At 36.9% G+C, this 27,888-nt stretch overlaps 2 protein-coding genes across 2 annotated transcripts; both read left to right on the top strand.

Annotated features, from left to right (window-relative positions):
* The first annotated feature begins 702 nt into the window (after positions 1–702).
* LOC113060337 (adenylate cyclase type 8-like) lies at positions 703–9,231 on the top strand. The gene is made up of 18 exons (XM_026229201.1): positions 703–1,616; positions 1,967–2,116; positions 2,199–2,329; positions 2,423–2,534; positions 2,638–2,765; positions 3,222–3,380; positions 3,467–3,698; positions 4,048–4,236; positions 4,305–4,405; positions 4,498–4,699; positions 4,792–4,884; positions 5,038–5,210; positions 5,782–5,863; positions 6,326–6,484; positions 6,708–6,854; positions 7,037–7,129; positions 8,049–8,163; positions 8,617–9,231. The coding sequence occupies exons 1-18, from the start codon at positions 744–746 to the stop codon at positions 9,021–9,023; spliced, it is 3,546 nt and encodes a 1,181-aa protein (XP_026084986.1). The 5' UTR covers positions 703–743; the 3' UTR covers positions 9,024–9,231.
* Positions 9,232–11,842: 2,611 nt separating this feature from the next.
* Positions 11,843–27,883, top strand: LOC113060638 (xanthine dehydrogenase/oxidase-like). Its single transcript, XM_026229724.1, has 36 exons — positions 11,843–11,986; positions 12,082–12,139; positions 12,544–12,640; positions 12,798–12,906; positions 13,092–13,218; positions 13,327–13,388; positions 15,492–15,569; positions 15,858–15,953; positions 16,072–16,213; positions 16,684–16,776; positions 16,972–17,123; positions 17,287–17,380; positions 17,849–17,958; positions 18,416–18,600; positions 18,711–18,885; positions 19,033–19,122; positions 19,202–19,371; positions 19,594–19,720; positions 21,027–21,149; positions 21,507–21,603; positions 21,849–21,973; positions 22,536–22,669; positions 22,776–22,863; positions 23,281–23,367; positions 23,512–23,703; positions 23,780–23,925; positions 24,627–24,708; positions 24,793–24,888; positions 24,965–25,093; positions 25,416–25,490; positions 25,557–25,609; positions 25,691–25,805; positions 25,948–26,013; positions 26,102–26,290; positions 26,372–26,539; positions 27,815–27,883. Exons 1-36 carry the CDS (start codon positions 11,906–11,908, stop codon positions 27,863–27,865), a joined length of 4,062 nt encoding a protein of 1,353 aa, XP_026085509.1. The 5' UTR covers positions 11,843–11,905; the 3' UTR covers positions 27,866–27,883.
* The last annotated feature ends 5 nt before the right edge of the window (positions 27,884–27,888 follow it).

The raw sequence follows: 27,888 nt of genomic DNA on the forward strand, positions 1-27,888 counted from the left end.
GGCCGGTTGGATGTACTGCCAAATTCTCTGAATCGCCATTGAGGCGGCTTATGGTATAGAAATGAACATTCAATTCACGTACAGCTCTGGTGGACATTCCTGCTGTCAGCATGACAACTGCACGCTCCCTCAAAAATTGCAACATCTGTGGCATTGTGCTGTGCGATAAACCTCCACATTTTAGAGTGGCCTTATATTATGGCCAGACTAAGGCACACCTGTGCAATAATCACGCTGTCTAATCAGCATCTTGATATGCCACACCTGTGAGGTGGTTGAATTATCTCGGCAAAGGAGAAGTGCTCACTAACAAAGATTTAGACTGATTTGTGGAAACTATTTTGGAGAAATAGGCCTTTTGTGTACATAGAGCAATTCTTATATCTTTGACTTCAGTTCATGAAAAATGGGGGGGGGATACAAAAATGTTGCATTTATAATTTTGTTCAGAGTAGTATGGAAACTTACTGTAAACCAGTTAACAGGTTTTTACTGTAGCATTTTACAGTCTTTTACTGATAAAATAACAGTTGTTTTTTTTTAATTATTATTTATATATACAGTGTACTGTGCTTATTGTCATGTTTCATGTTAAAGTTTATGGTTTTCATTCTGATACAACTTCAAAGTTCCATCCAGAATATTAAACCTTTTTCTTTCTGTCTTGTTTTAGGTTTGTGCAGTTTATAGAGATCTTGAGCTAAGTTTTGGGATCTAAAGCCTGTTTAAATCAGGTTCAGATCATGGCTTTGAGTTTCACAGAAGTCACTCTTTCGCCTAAGGTATGCTCAGCTATGCCTCCCTCGACCAACCTGAAACGCAAGCAACTAATGTGGCAGAATGCAGTACGTCACATTATTGACCAACGAGGAATGCATCATGAGGGGCGTGCAGCCAGTTCTCACAAAATCATTGTTACTGATGCCTACATCGATGACATCAACAGGCAGATCCGTAGCAAAGCTGTGCGGGGCAACGCAGGCACACATAAGCGGCGTTCCTCTGCAGCCCGCGTTCACCCATTACGAGAGCGCAACTCCACCTGTACACGCAAGTCCACTGACTCACTCAGTGATGCTGACTTCTTCGTAAGCTGGGGCTCCACAGTGCGTGGCATTTTCCTTCCAGTTCTCCACCACAAATTCAAATCTCATGATCTTGAGCATCTATACCAGCAACACTCGTCTGGTCAGCGCCGAACTTCCCTTGTAGTCACTAATGTCATTGATATCCTTACCAAACTCCATATTCTCTTCATCTACCTGGCTGTGGCCCCTGAGATGGTGGACTCTCAGCAAGGATGGTTGGCTGGGCTCTTCATGGGACTTGGAGCAGTCATATGTGTCTTAGTTCTGACCTGTAAAGGATTGATGACTCCAGATTACCTGCGCTATGCTGGGCTGGCAAGCTGGTTGTCCCAGACCGTGCAGGCGCTGGGTGGTTTGGCATATGGGTTGGAGAACCAATCCTGGTATGTGCTCTTCACCCTTTTCGCCACCTACACACTATTGCCCCTACCTCTACTGTGGTCCATCTTCATAGGGTTCTCCACCGCTGCCTTGCACCTGTTGGTGGATGCCCTTAGGAACTACAATGACACGGCCATTGTAAGAAAGGTAAATCAAGGGTCCGTGCTCAAGCTCAAAGCTCATCTAACTTCAAAGTTAACTTCTTGATTCTCAGCTGTGTCAAAAAGTAAAAGGAAATCAATGTTTCCTTAAAATCAAAGATTTTAACCACAAGAACTATCCTTGAAATATGGAGTCAGTCAGTTTCAGATTTTTATGCGTCTGTTGAGTTGTGCTTTGTCTTCTTTTTAATAAATGCTCCATTATTAGGACATGAATAAACGAAAATCTCAAAACAATCTTCAACCATTTGTCAACTTGAAAGATAAATACAAGAATGAATGAAGCTTGTCTTGTTCATTTCAGTAACTGTGCTAACTTTTACTCTTGGTTTTCAGTTACTAGCAAAAGGTCTGTTGTACATGGGTATGAATACTGCTGGGCTGTTCATCCACTACTTATCGGATCGTGCTCAGAGGCAGGCGTTCCTTGAGACACGGCGTTGCATTGAAGGACGAGTCAAAATGGAACGAGAGAACCAAAGACAGGTTTGAGATTTTTGATTTAATAAGATGTTCTTAGATCATTAATATGAAATTTCTGAAGAAGAGAGGAATCATTTCGCACTAGGAACGGTTGGTGATGTCCATTCTTCCTCGATTTATTGCTACGGAGATGATTGGTGATATGACTGCTATGGAAGATGAATTGCTTCCTCAACAGTTCCATAAAACCTACATTCATCAATACAAAGACGTCAGGTACACATAGCTCCCTGCGTAGTATTTTCCTCCTGTATATTTAGGTTGCAGGAATGGTGCATTGAAATGAACTTGTATTTGTTCTTGTCTCAGTATCCTGTTCGCTGATATAAAAGGTTTCACCTCTCTCTCCATGACCATGTCAGCTCAGGAATTGGTGCGTACACTCAATGAGCTGTTTGGTCGCTTTGATCGCCTAGCTGAGGTGAGAAAGATTAACTTTTGAGTTTCACAGACAGCAGGAAAAAGTTAGTGTCAAAATTATGCAAGGTTGGAAGCTAATTGAAAGATATCTTTCGATATTTTAGGAGAATCACTGCATGAGGATAAAGATTCTTGGAGATTGTTATTACTGTGTGTCTGGGGTCCCAGAGCCCCAAACTGCACATGCCCGCTGCTGTGTAGAGATGGGTCTGGCAATGATCAACACTATATGGTGTGTATGTTACGTATTTTGCCCATCTACTTAAAGGTTTCTTCCAGTTTAATGTGCAAAGATTTTAAGCAAGCCTTTCATGCAATTATTTCTGCTCTGTGGCGCTATCAAAACTGTATCAAAATTGTACTTTCATAGGTCTTTTGCAGGTGTGTTCAATCCTGCTCCTGGGGGTTCACTGTCCTGCAAAGTTCATGTCCAACCCTAATTAAGTACACCTGAAACAGCTAGTCAAGGTCTTCTGGATTACTGGAAACATCATGTTGAGGCAGGATGGAGCTGAACTCTGTAGGACATTGACCCTCCTGGAGCAGGATTGGACATGTCTGATATTTTGGAACATTTGTTTTCTATCGTTCATGCATTGTTATTGATGCTCTATGGCGATTTAGATCTAAATCTGCTTATGAAAACAAAAGAGATTATGATGTTAAGCGTCCCTCTTTCTTTTGTCAGTTGTGTACGTAAGGAGCTGAAGAGAGATATGGACATGCGTATTGGCATTCACTCTGGCTCGGTTCTGTGTGGGGTTTTGGGTCTGCAGAAATGGCAGTTTGATGTGTGGTCTTGGGACGTAGATGTTGCCAACATGCTAGAAGCTGGAGGGGTCCCAGGGCAAGTACACCAAATCACTAGCATGGTCATATTTTTAGCCAAATAAAATTGATACTAGAATAATATATCAAATTTTATAATAATAGGAGGATTCATATATCACGAGCAACCCTGGACTGTCTAGATGGGGTTTATGAGACAGAAGAAGGTCAAGGCTATCAGCGGAATGAGTTTTTACGCAAACACAAGATCGATACTTTTCTGATCTGCCACACGCCACAGGAAGACAAGGAGCCCCCTAAAGTCCGGAAGACCAGCAAAGATGAGACGACATGGAGTGCTGAGCTTCCTTTTGATAACATCATTGGAATGAACTGCGTGAGTCTGTGTTGGCCTCTTAAACCTGACATAGATCTAAATGTCCTCTCTAGTTAGTCATAAGATGAAAACTTATCAAACCTTTTAAATAGTGCCACAATTTGTTATTCAGTGAATCCTTTAGTTACTGATACTTAAGAAAGCAATATATCATTCTAATTATAAACCATATTTTTACGATTTGCTAAATAAATTAGTACATAGTTAATTATATTGGCAATATATTGACCAATATGATTTAACAACAAATAAACAAACTTATAACAGTCATCTATCTGTATTGATAATAGCTGTATAATTTGTTTTCCCACCGAAATGCATGCGATGCTTTTTTATTGTCATCTTTTAGATCTTAGCCACTTTTACCAATGGCTCCCTAGTGCAGTTGCCCAATCAGATTACTGCTCATTGTGCTGGCTCTCGAGAAATCAACAAGAGGATCAAGCAAGCCATCGAGGTGCGCAGTAGTGAGCGAATGCGCAAAGAACACATCACACCCATCACACTAGTCTTCAAAGACAGACACATCGAGGGAAAGGTATGGACCGCCGATGAGCAGCTTTTATATTTTGCATGGCATTTTTGCTTAAAGATTTGCACTTTCAGTTTTCTCAGATGAGAGATGAGATGTTCAAATCCAACTTGGCCTGCTCATTCCTAATGCTCCTCTTCATCATGGCTGTTCAGGTCCTCGTCCCCTCACCACAGTGAGCCTTTACTATTCTCTCAAGCCTCTCTGCACTTTTTTGATTTTTGAAATGTAGCAGTATTACATTTTCAATTTTGTTCCATCCCACAGAATCTATCCTATGGTAATCCAGTTTTTAGTATTCCTGCTTGTCTACGTGCTACTGCTTCTAGTAACACTGGCTGAGGAATTTAAACGCTCTCCACCGTACTTACAACATCTGTGCTGCTGGATACATGAGACCAAGAGTATCCGGAACCTGCTCACCCTCACCGCTATTGCTATTAACTTTGGTGTGGCCTCCTGTGATATTGTGAGTGGCAGAATATTTTGTGGTTTTGGCCAAATTAAAAAACTTCTCTTTAATCTGTCTGCCTTTGTTTATTTCTCTATTGATTTGTACAGTTGTGGTGTGACATGGTTGGAGAGGCTAATGAAAGTAACAAGAACTCAGAACAAGGTGCACAGTGGCCAGTAAACATCTGCACTCATCCTGAGGTACAGTAGATACATATATAATACAAATGTGTCTCAAGTGAGACAACTTCCAGTGATGCTTATTCTGAAACAGCCAACCTAATTTTACCACATTTCATTATTGCTATGCTTATGACTGCACTAAATTCAGTGAAACTGTCCGTCTCTCTGCAGTTCTTTGTTTTGAGTGGTATGGTGGCCATGGTGACGTGTGCTGTGTTCCTGAGGCTCAGCTGTCTGTTGAAGTTGGCAGTACTAATGTTAGTCATTGCAGTTTACACATACCTCATTGAGGTAGCCTTCCATGTGCTCTTTGTCCGCCAACACCAAAACGGCCAAATTCAGAGGTACAATATTTTAATTATTTATCAACGAGGTTATATCAAACAGTCTTCCTTAATGTGGTACTGTGTTTGACTTTGACATTGACAATCCAACAATTTTTGAACAAGACATTTATTTTAATATTTTGATATAGAGGAAATTTTGAGTTTTGAATGTTACAGTATATTTCCAGGTCAAATATCAAAATTATATTTTTTTATATGAAAAAGCAAGATTAAAAAAGTAAATATTAAAAAAAGTTAAATATTAAAATTATGATTTTGTGATTATTATTTTTATATATATATATATTTTTTTTGTGTGCATTCAAAGTGTAAAAAATTTATGCCACTTAACATTTTTTAGATCTGCTAATTGTTTTCTTGGAAATTGTATGCATGTTTTTCAAAAGTGTAACATTGCATTTCTAAGCACTAGATTTTTCAAAGATTTATCCTTTCAGTCTTAGTCATTATTATTTTTCATATACTACATCAAACTTGTTTAGAAAGTCAAGAAAATTATTTACTTCCTGGACTGTTGAATTGTTGTGGCCCTGCTTATGTAAGCTTTATATGTGTGTGTTTTGCCCAGAAATCAGTACCTCAGACGCAAAGGCGTTTCTGTGTTGCTAATGGCCATGTTTGTTGTGGTTGTCCTCTACAACAGTAGACAGGTATTATTCAAGTATTTAATCATAGGAATTCAAAATTATATGCTACTGCTAGTGATTTGAATAATAATGTAATCATTACATATTTAAAGGAACTCTCCAAATTTTTTGAAAATAGGCTCATTTTCCAACTCCCCTAGTGTTAAACAGTTGAGTTTTACTGTTTTCGAATCCATTCAGCCGATCTCAGAGTCTGGCTGTAGCACTTTTAGCTTAGCTTAGCTTAGCTTAGCATAGATCATTGAATCTGATTAGACCGTTAGCATCTCGCTCAAAAATTACCAAAGAGTTTCTATATTTTTCCTTTTTAAAACTTAACTCTTTTGTAGTTACATCGTGTACTACGATAGTTAAGGTAAAATTAAACTGTTAAGCTCTAAAGTTTAAGAGTTGGAAAATTAGCCTATTTTTGAAAAAGTGGAGTGTTCCTTTAATAATTAATGAATATTTGACTTATTCTTACAGTTAGAAACTACATCAAGACTTGACTTCCTGTGGCGTCTTCAGGCCAGACAGGAAGTAGAGGACATGAAGGAACTTAGGGAGCATAATGAGTGTCTGCTGTACAACATCCTTCCTGCCCATGTCGCACGCCACTTTCTTGAGAGAGACAGGAACAATGAGGTAGTTGCATGATTATTGATGACAAATCTTAATAGTTTGGTTAAAGTTTGGTTAGAAATAAAAAATAATAATATATGTAATAAAATTATCCAGCTGTTTATTTTCAAATTGAGGCTAATTTGAAGAATTTCAATCATTTCAGTAGTTATGGAGCATTTTCATTTATCCATTAGTAATAAATAACACTCCTGCATTTTCTCTGTATGATTTCTTTGGCTCCAAGGACCTGTTCTCTGAATCCTACGAGCGAGTTGGGGTGATGTTTGCTTCCATTCCAGGCTTTACAGATTATTACGAGAAGAAAGAGCTGATTCATCAAGATGTGGAATGTCTGCGCCTTCTTAATGAGATCATCGCTGACTTTGATGAGGTGTGTGAAATTGTGCAAAAGGTTGAAGCCCAAGACCAGACAACTCTGATGTTACTAATGGAATGTATTTCAAAATGTGCAAATGTTGACTTTATCATAAGACATTGCAAAAGTGAAATTTCAAATCCAGGCAGGCATTTCAAGACAGGCTTGCTTAATATTTTTCCATGTTGTCCCCTTAGCTACTGGAAGAGCCTTACTTCCAGGACTTAGAGAAAATCAAAACCATTGGCAGCTGCTACATGGCTGCATCTGGCCTGTCTCCTGGAAAACAGGTCTGTGCTACATTTGATTTGCTGTATGCCTTACAATATAACTAGATGCACCACTGGAGACAAAATAAGTATCAGCCAGTGTCGCTGATAGTATTATAAACATATTTTTGATTAGATCAATATTGTAATCAATTTTTTTATTAATAAATAAATACAATATTAATCATTAATATATAACAAAAAATATTAAAATGTTAAAGGGATGGTTCACCCAAAAAAATGAAAAATAGCATGATTTACTCACCCTCAAGCCATCCTAGGTGTATATGACTTTCTTCTTTCAGAGAAATACAATCGGAGTTATATAAAAAAATGTCCTGGCTCTTCCAAGCTTTATAATGGCAGTGAATGGTGGTCGAGATTTTGAAGCCCAAAAACGTGTATCCATCCATCATAAGAAGCACTCCACACAGCTCCAAAGGGTGAATAAAGGTAGAGATTATGGTTTATAAAGTTGTAAATAAGGATGTTTTTCAACTTATATTTGTTACACCAATGCATCACTTCACTTCAGAAGGCCTTTATGAACCCCCTGGAGCCATGCGGAGCATTTCTTATGATGGATGGATGCACTTTTTTTGGGCTTTAAAATCTCAACCACCATTCACTGCCATTATAAAGCTTGGAAGAGCCAGGACATTTTTATATATAACTCTAATTGTATTCATCTGAAAGAAGAAAGTCATATTCACCTGGCTTGAGGGTGAGTAAATCATGGGGTAAATTTCATTTTTGGGTGAACTATCTCTTCAATTCTGGCCAGGTCGGTCAGGATAAAACATAGAAAAAGTATTCAGAAATAATCACAAATAATTTACAATTTAGAAATATAACTAGCAATTAAGTAGCAGGTAAGTAGTAACTGAAAAGTTAAATTTTTCTAAATTAAGGCTCTGTTTCATTAATGTGTATTTTATAGGAATGTGAAGATGAGTGGGCTCACCTCAGTACACTGGTTCTGTTCGCTTTGGCCATGCAAGAAACTCTGAAACAAATAAACAAACGTACCTCAAACAACTTCCAGTTGCGTGTGGGTAAGATTGTGCTATTCTTCTATTTAGCATCTCTACTAGTAATAAACAAAAATCTACTGGTAATTAATATATCAGTTTAAATAGGATTTGCTTTATTTGTTTGATGACTACTTGCTATGAAGTGAATTAATTTAACCTGCTCGGCGCCAGTTCAGACACACTAATGAGCTTAAACAAAACCATCAATATGATTTTCATGTGATTGCATTGGGTAATTAAGAATATTATAACAATAATACAATCTTTGAATTGAAATCTAAAATTACAACATGTTGCTTGTCCCTGTTTTACTTTCTTGATGCACCTTCCTGGTCTTATTATACACAACTGATGTATTTTATTCCAAGTGAAAATGTTTGCTTTGTAATCTAAAAAAACAAAACAAAAATGTAGTACCTTAATCTTCTCCTGAAACAACTTTATTGTGCATAAAACTGCTTTTCTATCTTACAGGTATTTCTCACGGGCCTGTAGTCGCCGGAGTGATTGGTGCCACTAAACCCCAGTATGATATCTGGGGCATGACTGTGAATCTTGCTAGCCGAATGGACAGCACAGGGCTCAGTGGGCGTATTCAGGTCCCAGAGGCCACAAGCCGTATCCTGGCTGACCGCGGCTTTGTGCTACAGCTTAGAGGAGATATCTACGTCAAAGGAGTTAGCGAACAGCGGGGAGGGGTCCGCACGTACTTTGTTAGCAGCAGGGAACAGAGCTCAAGTTACGCTGAGAGAAGCACCAGCAGAGGGATCTCTCTCGGGAGGAACACTCTTGCTGCCGTGGTCTTTTCCCTGGTTCAGGCCCGTAAGAAAGAGGAATTACGAGAGGCCAATGGAGGTTTTCATCTTATGGAGATCACATGAACTTTTATTGAAAACTGGACAGGAACTGTATTTAATACCTCTTTTAGAGACTCTTATGTCTCTTTCATGAGTCATTGCCTTCAAGAGATTTTCCACATTATCTGTTGTTTTTTTCTGAATAGTAACAACTTAATTTTCTTGTATGACCAGATTTCTATTGATATTCAAAGATGGTTATTATGGAAGCCCATTTCCGCCACAGAATTTAAAAAGATGATTTCAACTCTTTTTCACAATTCTGACACTTTTTGCTATGTGTATATATATAGAATTGTAGGATGTAAATTTGAATTGTGAGACATAAACTTGCAACTGCAGGGAAAAAAGTTAATTGTGAAAATTCGCAATTAAAGAAGATAAAAAAGGGAGATATAAACTCACAATTCAGAATTGCGTAGTGTAAACTCGGATTTGTGTTGGGGAAAAAAATCTGAATCCTGAATGGAAAAGTCAGATTATGTGAGAAACAAAACCCAAATCGTATGTATCTGTATCTGTTGCACAAATGGCTTATCACAATGGAAACAGTGAAGAACATTTAAAAGCCATGTTTCTTTTGCCCTGGAGTTGGTATCACTGGGATTTTTGGCAATGTTGAACAATGTTCAAAAAATTAAAAGCGTTCAAATAACCAAACAAGACCAAAATAGTGTGCAAAAGTTCAACTGCCACTGACAAATTAAACAATAAGGTCAACCATGCTAAGCTAATTAGCTGATTGTCTGACACATTTGTATTATTCATTAACACCCTGGAGAAGCTATAAATCCCAGGATCATTGTTCTAATATAAAACCATATTGTTCCACCCTTCTATGAAAAGTATGTAAAACAAAATATCTGGCACACACTACCAGCAAATTATGTTTCTGCTGAGTTTCTGCCAAGTAGGGATAACTGCAGCCAGGAGCAGTGGGCGTGAATAAAGGTATTTCTAATTGGTTAGAGTTACATTTTTGCATTTAGCAGACACTTGTATCCAAAGTGACTTACAGGGCATTCAGGCTATAAATTATTATTATTATTATTTTTTTTTACCAGTATGTTTGTTCCCTGGGAATTGAACCCATGACATTTTGCATTGCTAACGCAATGCTCTACCACTGAGCCACAGGAACATGCCATTTATTGCCACTACCATTACTCTGATGTGCAAGAGTATTGTGTACAATTGCTAAAGATATAACGAGGAGCATATTTGTGATGGGTATATAATCAGTATTTGCCATTATTGTCTTTTTTTTCTTCAATATTTGTCTTATTAGTTAATTATTGAAAGCATGTAAAATTACGCAAAGAATGGAAAAAAATACTTCTAATGCAATATCATCTTAGTCTTTACCCAACATTAACACAATTATTTGTTATCAGCATAGTCAATTATTTTAGATTTGTATTTCAATGCACAAATGTAATAAATGTTATGAAGTTTATAAATGTTGTATGTATTAGGAATGTGAAAATAAGACCTAACTTACCTCAATACGCAGATTCTGTTCGCTTTGGCCATGTAAGAAACTCTGGAAGAAATAAACAGCAAACAAATAGGCTACCTCAAACAGTATTTGTATTGTGTGTTGGTAAGATTGAGCTTTTCTTGTTACTGAATATTTGAAATCTCATGTCATAGATTTGAACTGAACAAACCTCAGCTTTAATGAAAAAGTTATTTAACAAAAGCAACAACAGAGCTTGCTTGCTACATGTTGGTTAAATCAAACGTTTTTGAAATATTAATTTTGTTTTAAATCTTACTGTGTGATGTGCTTATCACTGTAAAAAACAAATCTGTGACATTTACAGTAAATGCCAGCAGCAGTGGTTGCCAGAACTTATATATTAACATATTGAAGTGTTAATATCTGTGTTGAACCATTGTAATGCACTGATAACCTCCAAAAACTGGTGGTGATGGAAAATTCACATGATGAACCAAAGCTCATCACAAACAGCTTTTCTACGAGCTGAGGAGGCCAATAATTATATAGAAAGTGCACAGTGTCATGCACACAAACACTAAACCCCATCATGGTGACACACATGATATTGTAATAATGCAATAAACATTCATTTAACAACATTAGATGTAAGATTAAACCCTAATGTACACAACTGATAAGAAAAACTAAGAAACATGTTATATCAAAACATCAAATATGAAGTGTCATGCAAAAATACAGTATTTTACTGTACAATTACATCAAATGTAATAACATTTATTACCAGTATATAGTATGGAAAGTAGTTAACAGGTTTATACTATAGCATTTTACAGCCTTTTACTGTTAAAATCACAATCATTAATACAATATCAGTTTACTTCAAATTTATGTTTAATTCAATGTTATAGCCAAGCTACTTACCGTTTCCTTGTATTTTTTTTACTGTCAATTTCTGAGTGTAAATTGATTCTACATACTGATCTAGATCAAATAGATATATATCTGCATTACACATACCAGTGGTTATATTTCATATTTCAGGAACCACAACAGACTGCGCCCTGAAGAAAAAAAAAAATAATTGTGTGCCAAGGCATTTCATGTTTCGTTTCGCAATGTTTATAAAACAGCCCCATTAAACTTAATATAATCATTATGTTAGGCTATTATATCTTCTCGTTAACTACAATTGTCATGATTGCCAGGTTTTGGATAGTGAGCTGAACTTCATACGTTTTCACAAAGGGAAGTAATCAATTTTCAAGTCTACTTGTGAGGTTTCGTGTAGCATTCTACCCTTCCTTCATGTCGTTCTCCAAACAAAAACACTTCATGGGAGCTGATAGGAACCTGGTCATGTGACACAGCGCTCAGAGTTTGTACACTGACTCATATCAGCGATCATCTCACTGATATGTTCTGAGGAACAGTAGGCATTAAAATGTCGTTCACAGAGGAAGAGACTAACATCAAACTTAAGACTACAGGGGATGACCTTGTTTTTTTCGTTAATGGAAAAAAGGTAATTGGATAATTTAATAATTACATTGTTTAATGTGTTGCATCTTTATTGCCAGTATAGCCAATAACATGTTTTCCATTATTAATTCTGTGCAGATCACTGAAAAGAATGCTGAGCCTGAGATAACGCTCTTGATATATCTTAGGAAAAGCTGTATCCTTTTAATCTGCTGTTCTGTTGGATCTTCAGATGAATTCATTCTGTTTTATCTAAAAAGTTATAAAATATTATACAATAGATTAGATATAAATCACTCTTAGATTATATCTTAGATTAGATATAAATCACTCTTTAACGTAGTTTGCACTTACAGAATGTATTTATAATTTGTAAATCTTCAGTAATTAATTACACAACTGCTATGTGGTCAAACAAAATAAGATTTATTGATCCAAACATGCCCATTTATGAATACAGAGCATGCCAGCTGCTGTTATTGACCCTGAAATCATACACTGGCATTATTTTGTACTTTGTAATTATACACTGATCTGGTTTCACTTCCTTTTTCAGTGTGATTGTTTTTAAGCCGTTTTCCTTAGTGCTGACACTTGCAGTGGGTCTGACGGGAACCAAACTGGGATGTGCTGAAGGAGGTTGTGGAGCCTGCACTGTTATGGTGTCCAAATATCATCCACATCAAAACCGGATTATGTATCTTTTTATGCACTCACATCTTAAAAAGTGTATTTCTGTCCTTAAAGCACATAACAGGTTTATGATAGCTGTTAATAATTGATATATCTTTAGTAAAAGATTCTGAAACATATGCCTCAGTTATATAATTATGTCCTTAACGGCTCTCTTTAAGTCACCATGCAGTTAATGCCTGTCTGGCTCCTCTATGCTCTTTGCATCACTGTGCAGTAACAACCGTGGAGGGCATCGGCAGTGTGGCAAGCAAACTCCATCCTGTACAGGTACAGTTTTATATTATTCTCTCAGAATTGCAGATAATTATGATAAAAGCATGTCACACTATAACATTAAAGTGCTCTTTATTTCCTCCATTCAGACAGTTTTAACAAGAGCTGTATCACTTTATATGCTTGTGTCCTGTTCATTTGTGGTGCAGTAGCTCTAACAACAATCTTTTTTAATCCAGGAGCGAATTGCAAAGGCACATGGGTCACAGTGTGGGTTCTGCACTCCAGGAATTGTAATGTCTATGTACGCTCTTTTGAGAAACAATCCTCGACCCAGCATGCACGACATTCAGGAGGCCTTTCAAGGTATAGTAAGAGTCTTGTAACTTTTGCATCTTTTTTAAAATGTATCCCTTAATGTAATACATATTTTTTCTAAATAAATCTTTTTGTTTTAAAATCGTTTGCACGCAGGCAATTTATGTCGCTGTACTGGCTACAGACCTATTCTAGAAGGCTACAGAACATTCACAAAGGTAAAATAACAACTGAGTAAGGCCTGCTATAATAATAATAATTATTATTATTATAAATATAATATAAAAGTGTTTCCTGGGATTCTACATTGAATGTTTACTTGCAATCATTAATGATAAAAAACGAATAAACTGTTCTAAAACAAATAAAATTGAATGAATTGAACAAAACAGCAGACAAGGCACAAGTAGGTAAGGGAAGTGTAAAACAGTCCAACAACAGCTAAGGGCACAGAAATCAAAGAGATAAGTTGAGGAACACTGGAACCCAGTGCTTTCAGCTCATAAACGTTGAACCGGTCTGGCTGGCAGGTTGTAAGGAAGGACTGGAGGGTGAAAACATGCAAGCGTGAACAAGAAAAAAATCAATAACAAGGAAAAATCAAAAACAGAAAAAAATTCTTAAACTTGATAGTAATAAAAGCCTGCAAGCTAAACAGTACACAAACAGGCTACTAGAGTAACCTAGAAATAAGGGGTGAGAACAACTATTTTATTATTATATGTATGTATATCCAAATGATCATTTACAAATATAAACTACTTAAGTCAAGCTCACACTACACAACATTCGGCTGGATTTTGCTGTCAAAGACAGAACTAATCCAACCAATCACAGTGGAGATGTTATCAAGTCAAGTCAAGTCACCTTTATTTATATAGCGCTTTAAACAAAATATCCAAAAAAATCGCGTCAAAGCAACTGAACAACATTCATTAGGAAAACAGTGTGTCAATAATGCAAAATGATAGTTAAAGGCAGTTCATCATTGAATTCAGTGATGTCATCTCTGTTCAGTTTAAATAGTGTCTGTGCATTTATTTGCAATCAAGTCAACGATATCGCTGTAGATGAAGTGACCCCAACTAACCAAGCCAGAAGCGACTGCGGCAAGGAACCGAAGCTCCATCGGTGAAAGAATGGAGAAAAAAACCTTGGGAGAAACCAGGCTCAGTTGTGGGGGGGTAGTTCAATTCCAGGCTGCAGCAAAGTTAGATTGTGCAGAAGAATCATCTATTTCATGTGGTCTTGTACTGGTGGACATCTTAGGTCTTTACAGGGGATCTGTATCTAGTTGTCCTGGTCTCCACTGTCTTTCAGTGATGTAGAGGTCCTTTCTAGGTGCTGATCCACCATCTGGTCTGGATACGTATTGGATCCGGGTGACCGCTGTGACCCTCTGATCTGGATACAGACTGGATCTGGTGGCTACGGTGACCTCGGAATGAGAGAGAAACAGACTAATATTAGTGTAGATGTCATTCTTCTAATGATGTAGCAAGTACATCGGGTGGTATGGGAAGTGTTCCCGGTTCCGGTTTACCTAATTAATGCAGCATAAAAATCCTTTAACAGATTTGGATATTAAAAGCATTTTAGTATGTTATGTGTAGGCCAGGTTAAAGAGATGGGTCTTTAGTCTAAATTTAAACTGCAAGAATGTGTCTGCCTCCCGAACAATGTTAGGTAGGTTATTCCAGAGTTTAGGCGCCAGATAGGAAAAGGTTCTGCCGCCCGCAGTTGATTTTGATATTCTAGGTATTATCAAATTGCCTTTGAGAACATAGCGGACGTAGAGGGTTATAATGTAAAAGGAGCTCATTCAAATACTGAGGTGCTAAACCATTCAGGGCTTTATAAGTAATGAGCAATTTTTCAAAATCTATACGATGTTTGATAGGGAGCCAGTGCAGTGTTGACAGGACCGGGCTAATATGGTCATACTTCCTGGTTCTAGTAAGATGTTTCCTGATGATATCTCTCAAGACACATAAAGCGTGAAGAGTAGCGCCCCTAGCACTGAGCCTTGAGGTACTCCATACTGCACTTGTGATCAATATGATTCATCTTCATTCACTGCTACGAACTGATGGCGGCCATATAAGTACGATTTAAACCATGCTAATGCACATCCATTAATGCCAACAAAGTGTTGCATTATAAATGGAAATATCTTGTATTCACTTGCCCGAATTTCTCATGAATTTGCAAAATGTGAGAAAACCTTTTTTTCATTGTTGGCTGGAATTGCCTCATGACCAAATGTCTTGCAGTTTGTGCAACTAAATATATATTTTAGTATCTACTTCTTTTAATTTCAGGATGGGGGATGTTGTGGTGGAAAAGGACAAACTAATGGCTGCTGCATGACAAATGAACACATACAAGAGCATGTCAATGTGAGTAGAACAGACATCCAGACACCATGCTCTGTTTTCTCTTAGTACAAACACATTTCTGTCCTAAAGCCTTGCCATTTAGAATAAACCTGTAGCATTCTTGGTTAGGGAATCAATGACAAGGCAGTCTCATAGGAAACCACTCACATGTTTGAACCCACGCTCATGTGAGGTCAAACCAACAGTAGATGCTTCAAGATCACTGTTTTACAGTCACAGTTACCTATCAGTACTGAATGTTATCTAAGGGCTTTACTAATAATTCAACACTTCTTTTTCAACTTTTAGGTCAATTCAATGCTTCCAGCTCAGAAGTTGTATGACCAGTCAGAGTTTATACCAGTGGACCCAACACAAGAGATCATTTTCCCACCTGAGCTCATGGTTCGTAAAAAAAAAAAAGGTTTAATCTGCATTGATTAACCATCATAGTAAAATGAAGCTGATTAATGTATTAAATAGATGAATCAACACTTAAATGTTTTATATTTGTGCTCTACAGAGTCTAAGTAAACAGCCCCAGAGAGAGCTGAGATTTGTTGGAGAACGAGTGCTTTGGATTCAACCTTGCTCCCTCAAAGAGCTCTTGGAGCTAAAGGCGACCTATCCGAACGCTAAACTAGTGGTTGGAAACACAGAAGTTGGTGAGTCACATGTACATTATTAGAATCACCCAGCTTTGTGTTTGCCCATTCTAGACAAGGATTGCATCCGAAACTGGATACTCTCAGAGTGGGTGCTTCTTTCGTCTATTTCACAACCATTAAAAAAGTTTGTTATGTAGTAACACTGTAATCAGGATGTATTACATTTATCATGCTGACATTGTCCTACTGTTGTCATATGAATACTATGAATTCTGACATACTCAATTAACTTATTGTTTTTTACATACTGTATTGTAGGGATGTATGCATTTTCAGATGCAGCCAAAAGCTGTCAGTGATTTTCAGTTTTTTTTGTTTTGTTTTGGCATGTAACATTGTTGCTACATATTTAATGACGAGTGAATGAATCATTCATTCAACTGTTTCAGAAAAAAACTTGTGGAGTTCTCTAAGAACATAATGCAGAATGCATGGCTGATTTTAATTTCTTTGAGTCCCTCTTCTAGGTATTGAGATGAAGTTTAAAAACCTTCTTTACCCTGTGATTCTGGCACCAGCTTACATCACTGAACTAAACATAATCCAGCACACTCAGGATGGTGAGAGAGTCAGATACTTAAAGGGATGCTTTTGTTTGAGTATGTTGTTGGATGGTTTAAAGCAAATATTATTTGTCAATACAATAAATGTATATTCATTCAATTGTCTGATCTTCAGTCTAGTCTTTAAGTGGTATTTCACTGTCTAGGTTCAGTTATATTGACAGTTAATCTCGGCTTGTGTTTGGCTCACAGGCATTGAGGTTGGTGCATCAGTGACGTTGACTGTGCTGGGGGACGTGTTACGTGCAGCGGTGAAGAAGCTGCCTGCTCATCAGACGGAGGTCTTCGAAGCTGTTCTTGAGCAGCTGCATTGGTTTGCAGGACAGCAGATCCGAAATGTTGCGGTATGTCATGTGTCCCTCCCTGAAATCAAAAAGTGTTTTTTAGAAGTTAATGGACTTGAAAATGACTGTCATTTGTTAATTTAATGGCATTGTTTGTTTACATGACAAAAAGTGATTCTGACTGATTAAAAGAAGCATGCTCCTTTCCTGTTTATGCTTTCAGGCTGTTGGTGGCAATATTATGACTGCAAGTCCCATTTCAGACCTAAACCCTGTGTTTATGGCAGCTGGCTGCAAGCTGACGGTGATGTCCAAAGGTGCAATGCTTTCTTGTTGTTTTTTTTCTGTGCAAGGTTCAAAGGTTGTACGTTTCATGATCTGACACAGAATACAGAGGCAGTCTATTTAGAGAAAACAGTCCTATGATACCTTATTCCACAGTATGCAGTCATTTACCATATAGTCCTGCTGAAGTCTGAATTATGTCGATAAAGTCTAAATTAGGGATTCTCTTAAATAATAGTACAGTTTCTCAGTGTTTGGATGATTGTGGTATAAAGGGAAGGGGTTAAGGATACTGAAAGCTATGGTTAACAGGACTTTTGCAATTCAATGTATAAACCTAGTAACATATACTGTGGGGTGTTGACCCTAGTTTTATTGACACTGTGTCCATGTCCTTTGTTCTGTGTAATTTATGACAATGGTTGACTAATGACAAACTTTCAATGTATGGATATAATGTAAATAACATTCTATCAAAAATCTCTGTCTGATGTTTAAAGGGGAGAAACGTGTTCTTGAAATGGATGACAAGTTCTTCCCTGGTTATAGGAAGACTGTTTTGAAGTCGGAGGAGATTCTGTTGTCCATTGAGATTCCGTACACAAGAAAGGTCTGCATTTGAAAAACATTCTGTGATTGATACTCCAGAATGTAAATTTTATCATAATTTACTTCGTCATTCTATACCCATATGACTTTTTGCAATTCAAAATAGATTTTGGAAAATCTACTGGCTGCTCTTTTGCATGTAATGAAAGTGAAAAGGCATCCAGACTGCTGAGATCCAAAACACAGCAGAAGTGAGAAAAAAAAAGTGTTTATCTTACAAAAATGCATGGATTTGCTAAAGGGGCACTTTATTCACAATAAATTTTTCTTGAGCAAATCAGTATGTAAGAATTATATCTGAAGAATGAAAAAAGAAATGCAGACTTGGTGAGCAACAAAAACCTCTTTCAAAAATAAAAAATAAAAATACTTACCAACCAAAACTTTTGAACAGTGTTGTATCTGATTCATATTTCACATTAAATAGATACAATTTGGAGTAAATTTGTGTGTTTCAGGGCCAGTACTTCTCAGCTTTTAAACAGTCTACTCGCAAAGAGGACGACATCGCCATTGTCACATGTGGGATGAATGTGTTGTTCAAGGAGAAATCCAATATAGTGCAGAGTATCCGTATAAGCTATGGAGGAATGGCCCCTGTCACTGTCCTTGCCACGGCCACATGCAACCGGTTACTCAACAGGTGAAGGATTTTCTAGCAAATTTCTAATATTCTTTTCTGACATTCAGCCTCATTCAAGAATCACAACAGAGTCGATGCATCAGTTTCACAAAATCTTTATTTGATTGCAGACAATGGAACGAGGAGCTTCTAGAGCAAGCCTGCACGTCATTGGCCGAGGACATGAGTCTGTCTCCTTCAGCTCCTGGTGGGATGGTGACATATAGACGCACATTGACTATCAGCCTTTTCTACAAGTTCTTCCTCACTGTCCAGCACAAACTGGCTCTGGACCTGCGAATGGAGGTTTTTTATTCTGTGTTTTCCACACTTACACAATGATTTTACACCATTCATAAATATATATATATATTTTTTGTTTTGCTATTTACAGATGTGTTCAAAAGTTATTCTAAAGTTGTTCAAAAGATTTTATTCTTTTTAACTCTACAGGGTGTTATTTTGGAAGACGTCCCACCCGAATATGCTACTGCTACTGAGCTCTTCCAGTTGGATTCACCGTCCAGTGTACAGCTCTACCAGGTACACATAAATAGGCATTTAGCAACTTTATCTGTGCACTGTTTTTGTTAATTGCTTAACTTTATTTCCTTGTTTTCAGGCAGTTCCCCCCAGGCATAATAGTGATGATGTTGTAGGTCACCCTATGATGCACCTCTCTGCACTTAAGCATGCCACAGGAGAGGCGATCTACTGTGACGACATCCCCTGTTATGAAAATGAGCTCCACTTGGCTTTGGTTACCAGCACTAAAGCTCATGCACTCATAAAGTTGGTTGAAAAGGACACACATCTTGTTTTAGAATGATTTAGTGTTGGGTTAAAGCTAAGTATATGACTTTTCACATGCACATTGATGTTGTTAAAGAGAACCTACATTGTTTTTATGACTCACGTGTCATAAAAGTTTAAGTTCTGAACTCTGTTGTGACCTGAAACGATGATTATCCAAGATTAGGTGTTAACTATGTGTGTATGCGTTTCTCTTTGTAGATCCATTGACACCTCTGATGCAATGACAGTTCCTGGAGTGGTTGCATTTATCTCTGCTAAAGACATCCCAGGAAGTAACTTGACAGGACCTGTCATTTATGATGAGACAGTTTTTGCAGAAGATAAGGTGTTTTTTATTTTCTTGATTTGAAGTGAATTCTCTGTGCAGTATTTATAAAGAGAAATGTTTTTACACAAACAGTTATTCAATTGATTATCACAGTATTTGCCTTTTGAGAATTAGTTTTTAGTTATGATGCAGAGTGGATCAGGCATAAGGTGACCATAACACAATGGCTTCAACATTTATTACACAAAATAGAGTGTCTCACTTGGAAGTTGTAGTAAATGGCATCATGTATTAGTGACAGATGTTTATGGATTCCCATGCAAAATGTATCTCACATGCATCTCACGTGATTGCAGTGTAGGCAATTCTATGATCAGACATTTTTATGGCATAATCATTTATTGATGTTGTTACACTTTAACATGTGCTTAAATGTTTGAGCATCTTGGACGGAGCAAAATTAAAAATAATCTTACCCTATAAAATGACACCATTATTGCTCTTTTTTATGGAAGCCTATCTATGTCTCAGAGTGAAAAAATAAAGTTAATTGTCAGTTTCAAAAGAAAAAGTCCCTGTCACACTGTGCAATATAAAGCCTAATTTATGAGAAATTAACTCACAATTATGAAAAATAGCATTGCTATTGTGATATACTTCACAATAACCTTTTTTCTTCCAAGGTGGAGTTGGGCTTCCATAAATGCATGAATCAATTTTATTTACAATTATTTGAATGGTTGATATATCTTTGACATAAACTGCTGCTTTTCAAAAAAAATTGGTCAGTAAGATTTTTTTTATTAAGAATTTTTTTTTCTTTTATTACATGAATAATTAATATGTTCATGCAATTAATTAAAAATGACAGTGAAGACTTTTAATGACTTCTTTCTATTACAAATGAATACTATTCTTTTGAACTTTCTATCTATCAAATAATTCAGAAAAAAATGGTTTCTGCAAAAAATTTTGCAGCTAAAAATGTTTGATAATAATAAGAAATGTTACCTGAGAACTACATCAGCATATCAGAATGATTTCTGAAGGATCATAAGAAACTGAAAACAGGAGTAAAGACTTCTGAAAATTCAGCTTTTCATCACAGGATTGAAGTCTAAAATATATCAAAGTAGTATATTTAAAGTAAATATATTTTACATTTTAATAATAATATTTCACAATGTTGCTGTTTTTGCTGTATTTTTCATTAAAGAAATGCAGCATTGATGAGCAAAAACATTTAGAACTTTTACTAACCCCAAACTTTTGATTAATTTATGTCACATGCATATGATTTGTAACTTGTTTATAGATGTAGAGTTTATGGTTTTGTTCCTCACAATGATTTTTTTCATGCTAGGTCACATGTGTTGGACATATAGTGGGGGCCATTGTGGCAGACACACAGGGCCATGCTCAGAGAGCAGCCAAAGCTGTGAAGATCAGCTATGAGGAACTGCAGCCTGTGATTGTCACCATACAGGTTTGTATTTACTCCACATTCACACACAGACACACCGACAGAATCATCTAGCTATGGCCCATGGTTTTGTCATGTGTGGTGTACAAAACCCAAATGCAGCACAGCCAGCAAGTTTTCAAAATGGTCTTTATTTACAAAAAAATGTGAAAGTAGCACAAAAGTAGGTACATCTGAGCAGACTTCAGCCCACAGAGCTGAAAAAACAAAAGACCTAAACAGGAGAGCACATGACACATGCAAACAAACATGACAGAAGCCATTTGCTCACATCAAAAATGATCAAACAGCTTGTGCAAAAATACACATAGATAAGCTTGACTGGTTTGTTAACATGTTTGCGTTCACTCTTTTAAACAGGATGCTATTGCCAACAAGTCCTTCTATCAGCCGGTGAGAAGTATAGAGAGAGGAGATGTTGCACAAGGATTCAAAGACTCTGATCACATCCTGCATGGTATAACCACGGTTGTTTTTAACATGATAGAGACACACTGCATCGAGGCTCTTTCTGAAGAATGAAAGTTATCTAATAAAACATTCACATTATCTAAAACCTTTTTTTTCCCCCATGAAATAGTCTGTCTGCATGAATTCTGTGATAGATCTGCAGTTTACACCATTTCTATACCTTAAACAATACTTGTTCAGACCTGTTCCCCTTTCATTTCATGAGCTGACTCTAATTATGTGATTCTGCAGGTGAGATGCACATTGGAGGACAGGAACACTTTTATCTGGAGACTAATTGCACGCTGGCTGTCCCTCGTGGAGAGGATGGAGAAATGGAGCTGTTTGTGTCCACACAGGCGGCCTCCAAGACTCAAGTAAACAAAAGAAAATCACTCTCTGTAGGGAACTGGTGCAAGACATTAAATGGTGATGGTAGCTTGACAAAATATTGACATTTTAATTATATCTCAGAATTGTGTTTTTAATTGTATCTGAAAAGGTTAAAAGTATCTGAAATGTATTTGTAAAATGAGTTATTTTTTATTTTGTTATTTAATGTAAAATAATATATATATATATATATATATATATATATATATATATATATATATATATATATATATATATATATATATATATATATATATATATATATATATATATATATATTTCTTTTTTTTTGTTATTTAATTAAAAATAATATTTAAAATAATATTTACATAATTCATATAAAAAATCATATAATAATTAAAACAATTTAATAAGCATCATGATAGAAGGTTTTTGCAAGCCCAAATCAGAAAATCCCAGACAGACAGAGAGAGAGAGAGAGAGAGAGAGAGATTACAGTAGTAACAAAAATATGATATGATTATTAATGATGTGATATATAGATTGGACTGTCTTAATGCAAATAATGTGCTGTGTTTGCCTCAGGCCCTAGTGGCTAAAGCTCTGGGAGTGCCTGCCAACCGGGTGGTGTGTCGTGTGAAGAGGATGGGAGGAGGATTTGGAGGGAAAGAAAGTCGGAGCACCATTCTGTCCACAGTGGTCGCTGTTGCCGCTCATACGTATGAATATTTATAACACAAACTAATGTAACAATGTGCCTAATTACATAAAGTGATGTCATATGTAACAATGTGAAGGGTATTTAGTTTGGCCTTTGTCTTTTAGGATCAAGCGGCCAGTTCGCTGTATGTTAGATCGCGATGAGGACATGCTGGTCACAGGTGGTCGGCATCCATTCTTTGGACATTACAAGGTGAATTTTTTTGTACAAATTAGCCAGATGTTGTCCTTTAGGTAGACTAAACATCCTCTCTGTACTGGCTTGGATATCTAAACTGCCTAAAATGTCTGTGTTTTGGCTTTGTTTTCCTGTTGTCATGCTCTCTACAGTCCTCGTGCATTGTATGTGTGCATATTTGCATTGCTTTGACTGTGTGACTCATTCTTTGACCTTCTTGCACACCAGTGACGCCACGATTGGTCGATTTTGCACAATTCCTGCACACTGTTTGACAAACTACTTTTTGGTCATTACCTTCAGCAAGTATAAAAAAATAGGAAACCAAAGCAAAAACCCAGACAATATTTTTTGCAAGGACATGTTAAAGAAAAAGGTCACCCTATTGTCCTTGCTAGACTATTCTTACACACTCTGTAATCTGATGTCTAGGTTGGGTACATGAACAATGGAAGAGTGATGGCACTTGATGTGACGCTCTACAGCAACGCAGGCAATTCCCTGGACCTGTCATTGTCAGTGAGTATGCACCTTAAAGTTTTGAACATCTACAGTATCAACGGTGGTCCATGAGACACCCCTGGTGGTCCATTTGACGCATTACAAGATATTTTTTCTTACATCCAAAGCTTAAATGTGTGTATCCTGTCTCTCAATGTACAGATCCTGGAGAGGGCACTATTCCACATGGATAACTGTTACAACATCCCTAACATTCATGGCACGGGCTACATGTGTAAAACCAACCTGCCGTCTAATTCAGCGTTCAGAGGCTTTGGTGGGCCGCAGGGCATGATGATCGCAGAGAGCTGGATGAGTGATGTGGCTTTGAGCTGTGGTCGGCCTGCTGAAGAGGTTCATACTGCATCTTTCATTTTCTCATAGTCCATACAGTCCATACATGAATATTCAAGTCTCCTACTACTTCCAGGTGAGGAGGATAAACTTGTACAAGGAGGGGGATTTCACACCCTTCAGTCAGCGTCTGGACCAGTTCACCATCGATCGCTGCTGGGAGGAGTGCATGCAGCTCTCAGACTTCAACAAGCGCAAGGAGGCCGTGGAACAATACAATAGGTCAGAACAATTCTTAGATAGCTTTGATATTATGTCTGTTGATATAAGTGAAGTGGGAATTACATTCATATTTTCGGTGCAAAAAAAAAAAAAAAGATTTTCTGACATAAGACAAGAAAAATAATGTAAATAAAGAAACCATATTAAAACATATAAATATAAAATTTACAAATGTATAAATTACAAATGAAAAAATAAGTTCTTTTTCTCTCCTTCAGTTGCTCACATTACTAAAACTAATTTAAAACAAATACTCATAATGGCAAAAGCACATCAAATTATTGACATGCATTAACCATCTGAAATCTGAATAAATAATCTTTCCATTGATATATGGTTTATTAGGATCGGACAATATTTGGCCGACATACAACTGTTTGAATCTGAGGGTGCAAAAAAGGGTCCGCCTTTAAAGTTGTCCAAATGAAGTTCTTAGCAATGCATATTACTACTCAAAATGTAAGTTTTGATATATTTACGGTAGGAAATTTGCAAAATATCTTCATGAAACATGATCTTTACTTAATATCCTAAAGATGTTTGGCATACAAGCAAAATCAAGCATTTTGATCCATACATTGTATTTTTGGCTATTGTTACGGTGCATCTTAAGAGGTCCAGGGCCACATATCTCTGTAGAAATGTTTTCAGTTTAGGCACTGCAAAGCTTGGTAAGAACTGCTGTAACACTTCAATTCCAGGCAGCACCGTTGGACCAAGAGAGGGTTGTCCATCATTCCCACCAAGTTTGGCATCAGCTTCACTGCTGTCTTCCTTAACCAGGTCAGCCCTCTTCCTCTCAGGAACTAAAGAATTTTTAGAAAGAGGTTATTGGGTATATGTGTGTGATGGATATTTTTCATTCAGGCAGGAGCATTGGTACTCGTGTACTCAGATGGTTCGGTTTTACTAACTCATGGAGGAACAGAGATGGGGCAAGGCCTGCACACCAAAATGGTCCAGGTAACGCAAACAAAACACAACAAAAATAATGTATTAAAATGTTGGTCACCACTCTTCATATTTATGTGCCGTGCAGGTGGCCAGTAAAACTCTAGGAATCCCCTGCTCAAAGATTCACATCACAGAGACCAGCACGAACACAGTTCCCAACACCAGCCCTACAGCTGCCTCCGCCTCCTCCGACCTTAACGGCATGGCCATCTACGTAAGCCTCATGCAGAAGATATTCATGTTTATGATGCTTTTTTATTGTACACTTTTTTTAAAATCTATAATTAATTGATCAAAAGTGAAAGGAAGGACTTTTACACTTTTCTATTCATCAAATAAAAATATTATGCTGCATATCTGCTGCCAACATTTATAATAATTTAATGACTACCGGTATTTAATATCGACAAATCAGCAATATTAGAATGATTTCTGAAAGATCATGTAATACTGAACAAAAATACATTTCATTCTAAAATGTATTTAAATAGAAAACATTTATTAAACATTTCACAAAACCCTTTAATTTTCCACAGAATGCTTGCCAGACATTACTACAGAGACTTCAGCCTTACAAAGACAAAAACCCCAAAGGCTGCTGGGAGGATTGGGTCAGTATCTAGTTTTTGCATGTAATATATATTTATGTATTTTGTCACTTATAATCTCATTTGCAGGTGAAAGCAGCCTATTTTGACCGAGTCAATCTCTCTGCCAATGGGTTTTACAAGTATGTTTTCCGAATTGTCATAATTTTCACATTTCAAATCTTGTAGCTCCTCATAGAATTAAGAATTATTATATTTTATAGGACTCCAGATCTTGGATATGATTTTGACACAAATTCGGGAAGGCCATTTAACTACTTCAGTTATGGCGTGGCCATCTCTGAGGTGGAGATAGACTGTCTGACTGGCAGTCACAAGGTAATGCCAAATATGAAACATGTATCTGTTATGTTCAGACGCCAGTTTGACATACAAAAGGACAACTTGTCTGCATAATAGATTATATATTCGAGATCTGAACTTTGGGGTTAACTCCCTTTTTTCTTATCTCTCCTGTCAGAATCTTCATACGTCCATAGTTATGGATGTGGGCAAGAGTTTAAATCCAGCATTGGACATCGGACAGGTATTTCATCTAAACTGAATTGAACAGATCACACACCGATCGTATCAATTTGTGATAAATATCATATGATTTGTGGTTGTGTGCGCAGGTGGAGGGCGGGTTCATGCAAGGTTTAGGTCTGTTCACGCTGGAGGAGCTACGCTACTCTCCTGATGGTTACCTATACACTCGCGGACCTGGCATGTATAAGATTCCTTCTTTTGGGGATATTCCCATTGAATTAAAGGTCTCGCTGCTCAGAGATGCTCCTAATGAGAAGGCCATCTTCTCCTCAAAGGTAAGAAGCATCACAACAACTGACTCCACAGTGAGATCATGGTTTGTGTCTGTTATCTCTTATGGCTGTGTTTGTACTCAGGCTGTGGGCGAGCCTCCTCTCTTTCTGGCGGCTTCAGTGTTTTATGCCATTAAAGATGCCATCACAGCTGCCAGGGCTGAGTCTGGCCTGACCGGACCCTTCAGACTGGACAGCCCTGCCACGCCTGAACGGATACGAAATGCCTGTGAAGACAAGTTTACTAAACTGGTATGTATTTACTTTTACTGTTGACTGTCAACTTAGTGTTCGGGGTCATATAATTCTCACAGAGCTTTCTCACTTCTTATTTTTATTTTATTTTTTTACACATTTATTCATCAAGGATGCATAAAAATGACCAGACGTGACAGTAAAAGCATTTATTACAGTAGAAAGATTGTATTTAAAAAAAAAAAAAATGTTGTTGTTTTTTTATGTTTCTTAATCGATAATGATTCCTAAAGGATTATGTGAAACTGAAGATTGGAGTAATAATGGCTGTCGAATGGCAGGAAAAAATTACTTATTAAAATATAATAAATTAGAAAATAGTTATTTTATGGTGTTTTGATTAAAACCAATGCCCTTGTTAAGGATCAAAAAACTTCTGTTAAAAACTTTATAAAACCGAATCCATATCTCAGGATGGTACAGTAGTGTACAACTAGGGATGTAATGATTCACTCAACTCACAAAGTGATACGATTCATGATAATGATTTAATGATGCAATTTCATGACACAAAGACAACTTCTAAATGAAAAGGTGTCCATTTATTATTGCATGGACAAAATGCTGCACATTTCTTTGTGAAATTGAAATAGAGTCAGATTACACTACCCCTAAAGCCCAAATCAAAAAAAAAAAAAAAAACATTTTTACCTGTGTTCTTTCCTTTTAAAATTAGAGGCAACCACTGTTTTGAATCGAGATGCTACACACATGCAGCATGAGCAATCTAAATAAGATGTATAATTTAGAAATTTGAAGCAAAAACACAATTGTCTAACTTTAGTTTTATGAGACTGTACCACATAAAACATGTCTGAATGGAACTGAAAATTAAAATGCAAATTCACTCTCTGACAGCAGGTAATACAGCATTTCCTTGGTTACATATGTAAACAAATCAGTGCAGTGCTTATGAACACTGCTTTAATATGCATTAGTCAAATTGAAAAGAAAAATATCATCTAAACTTTTAAAGGTCAGTTGGTTCCCCTCAGAGAAAGATTCATTAAACTCTTACCTCCAATTGAATCACAATTCATCTAAAATCTCAAACGATTTGAATAGTCACATGTTTGTATGGATTTTCAACTGGCTCGCGGTGCACCATTACATCCGTATCATATGTACAACTCAACTCAATATGCAGCTTGTAATCAAATGTGGCATTCATGGAGCTGCTTTGTTGTGGTTTTATTGTTTGAGATCATATGGACTGCTTTTGACAGAGCCAACTGAAGTTTATTGACCATCATGTGTTTGCATTTGTTTTAGTGTCCTCCTGCAGATCCAGGCACCTTTACCCCATGGGCAGTGCAGGTGTAAGACAAAGCAAAAAAAAAAAAAAA

Source organism: Carassius auratus, chromosome 42 (genome assembly GCF_003368295.1).
Source record: "Carassius auratus strain Wakin chromosome 42, ASM336829v1, whole genome shotgun sequence".
NCBI lineage: Eukaryota > Metazoa > Chordata > Actinopteri > Cypriniformes > Cyprinidae > Carassius > Carassius auratus.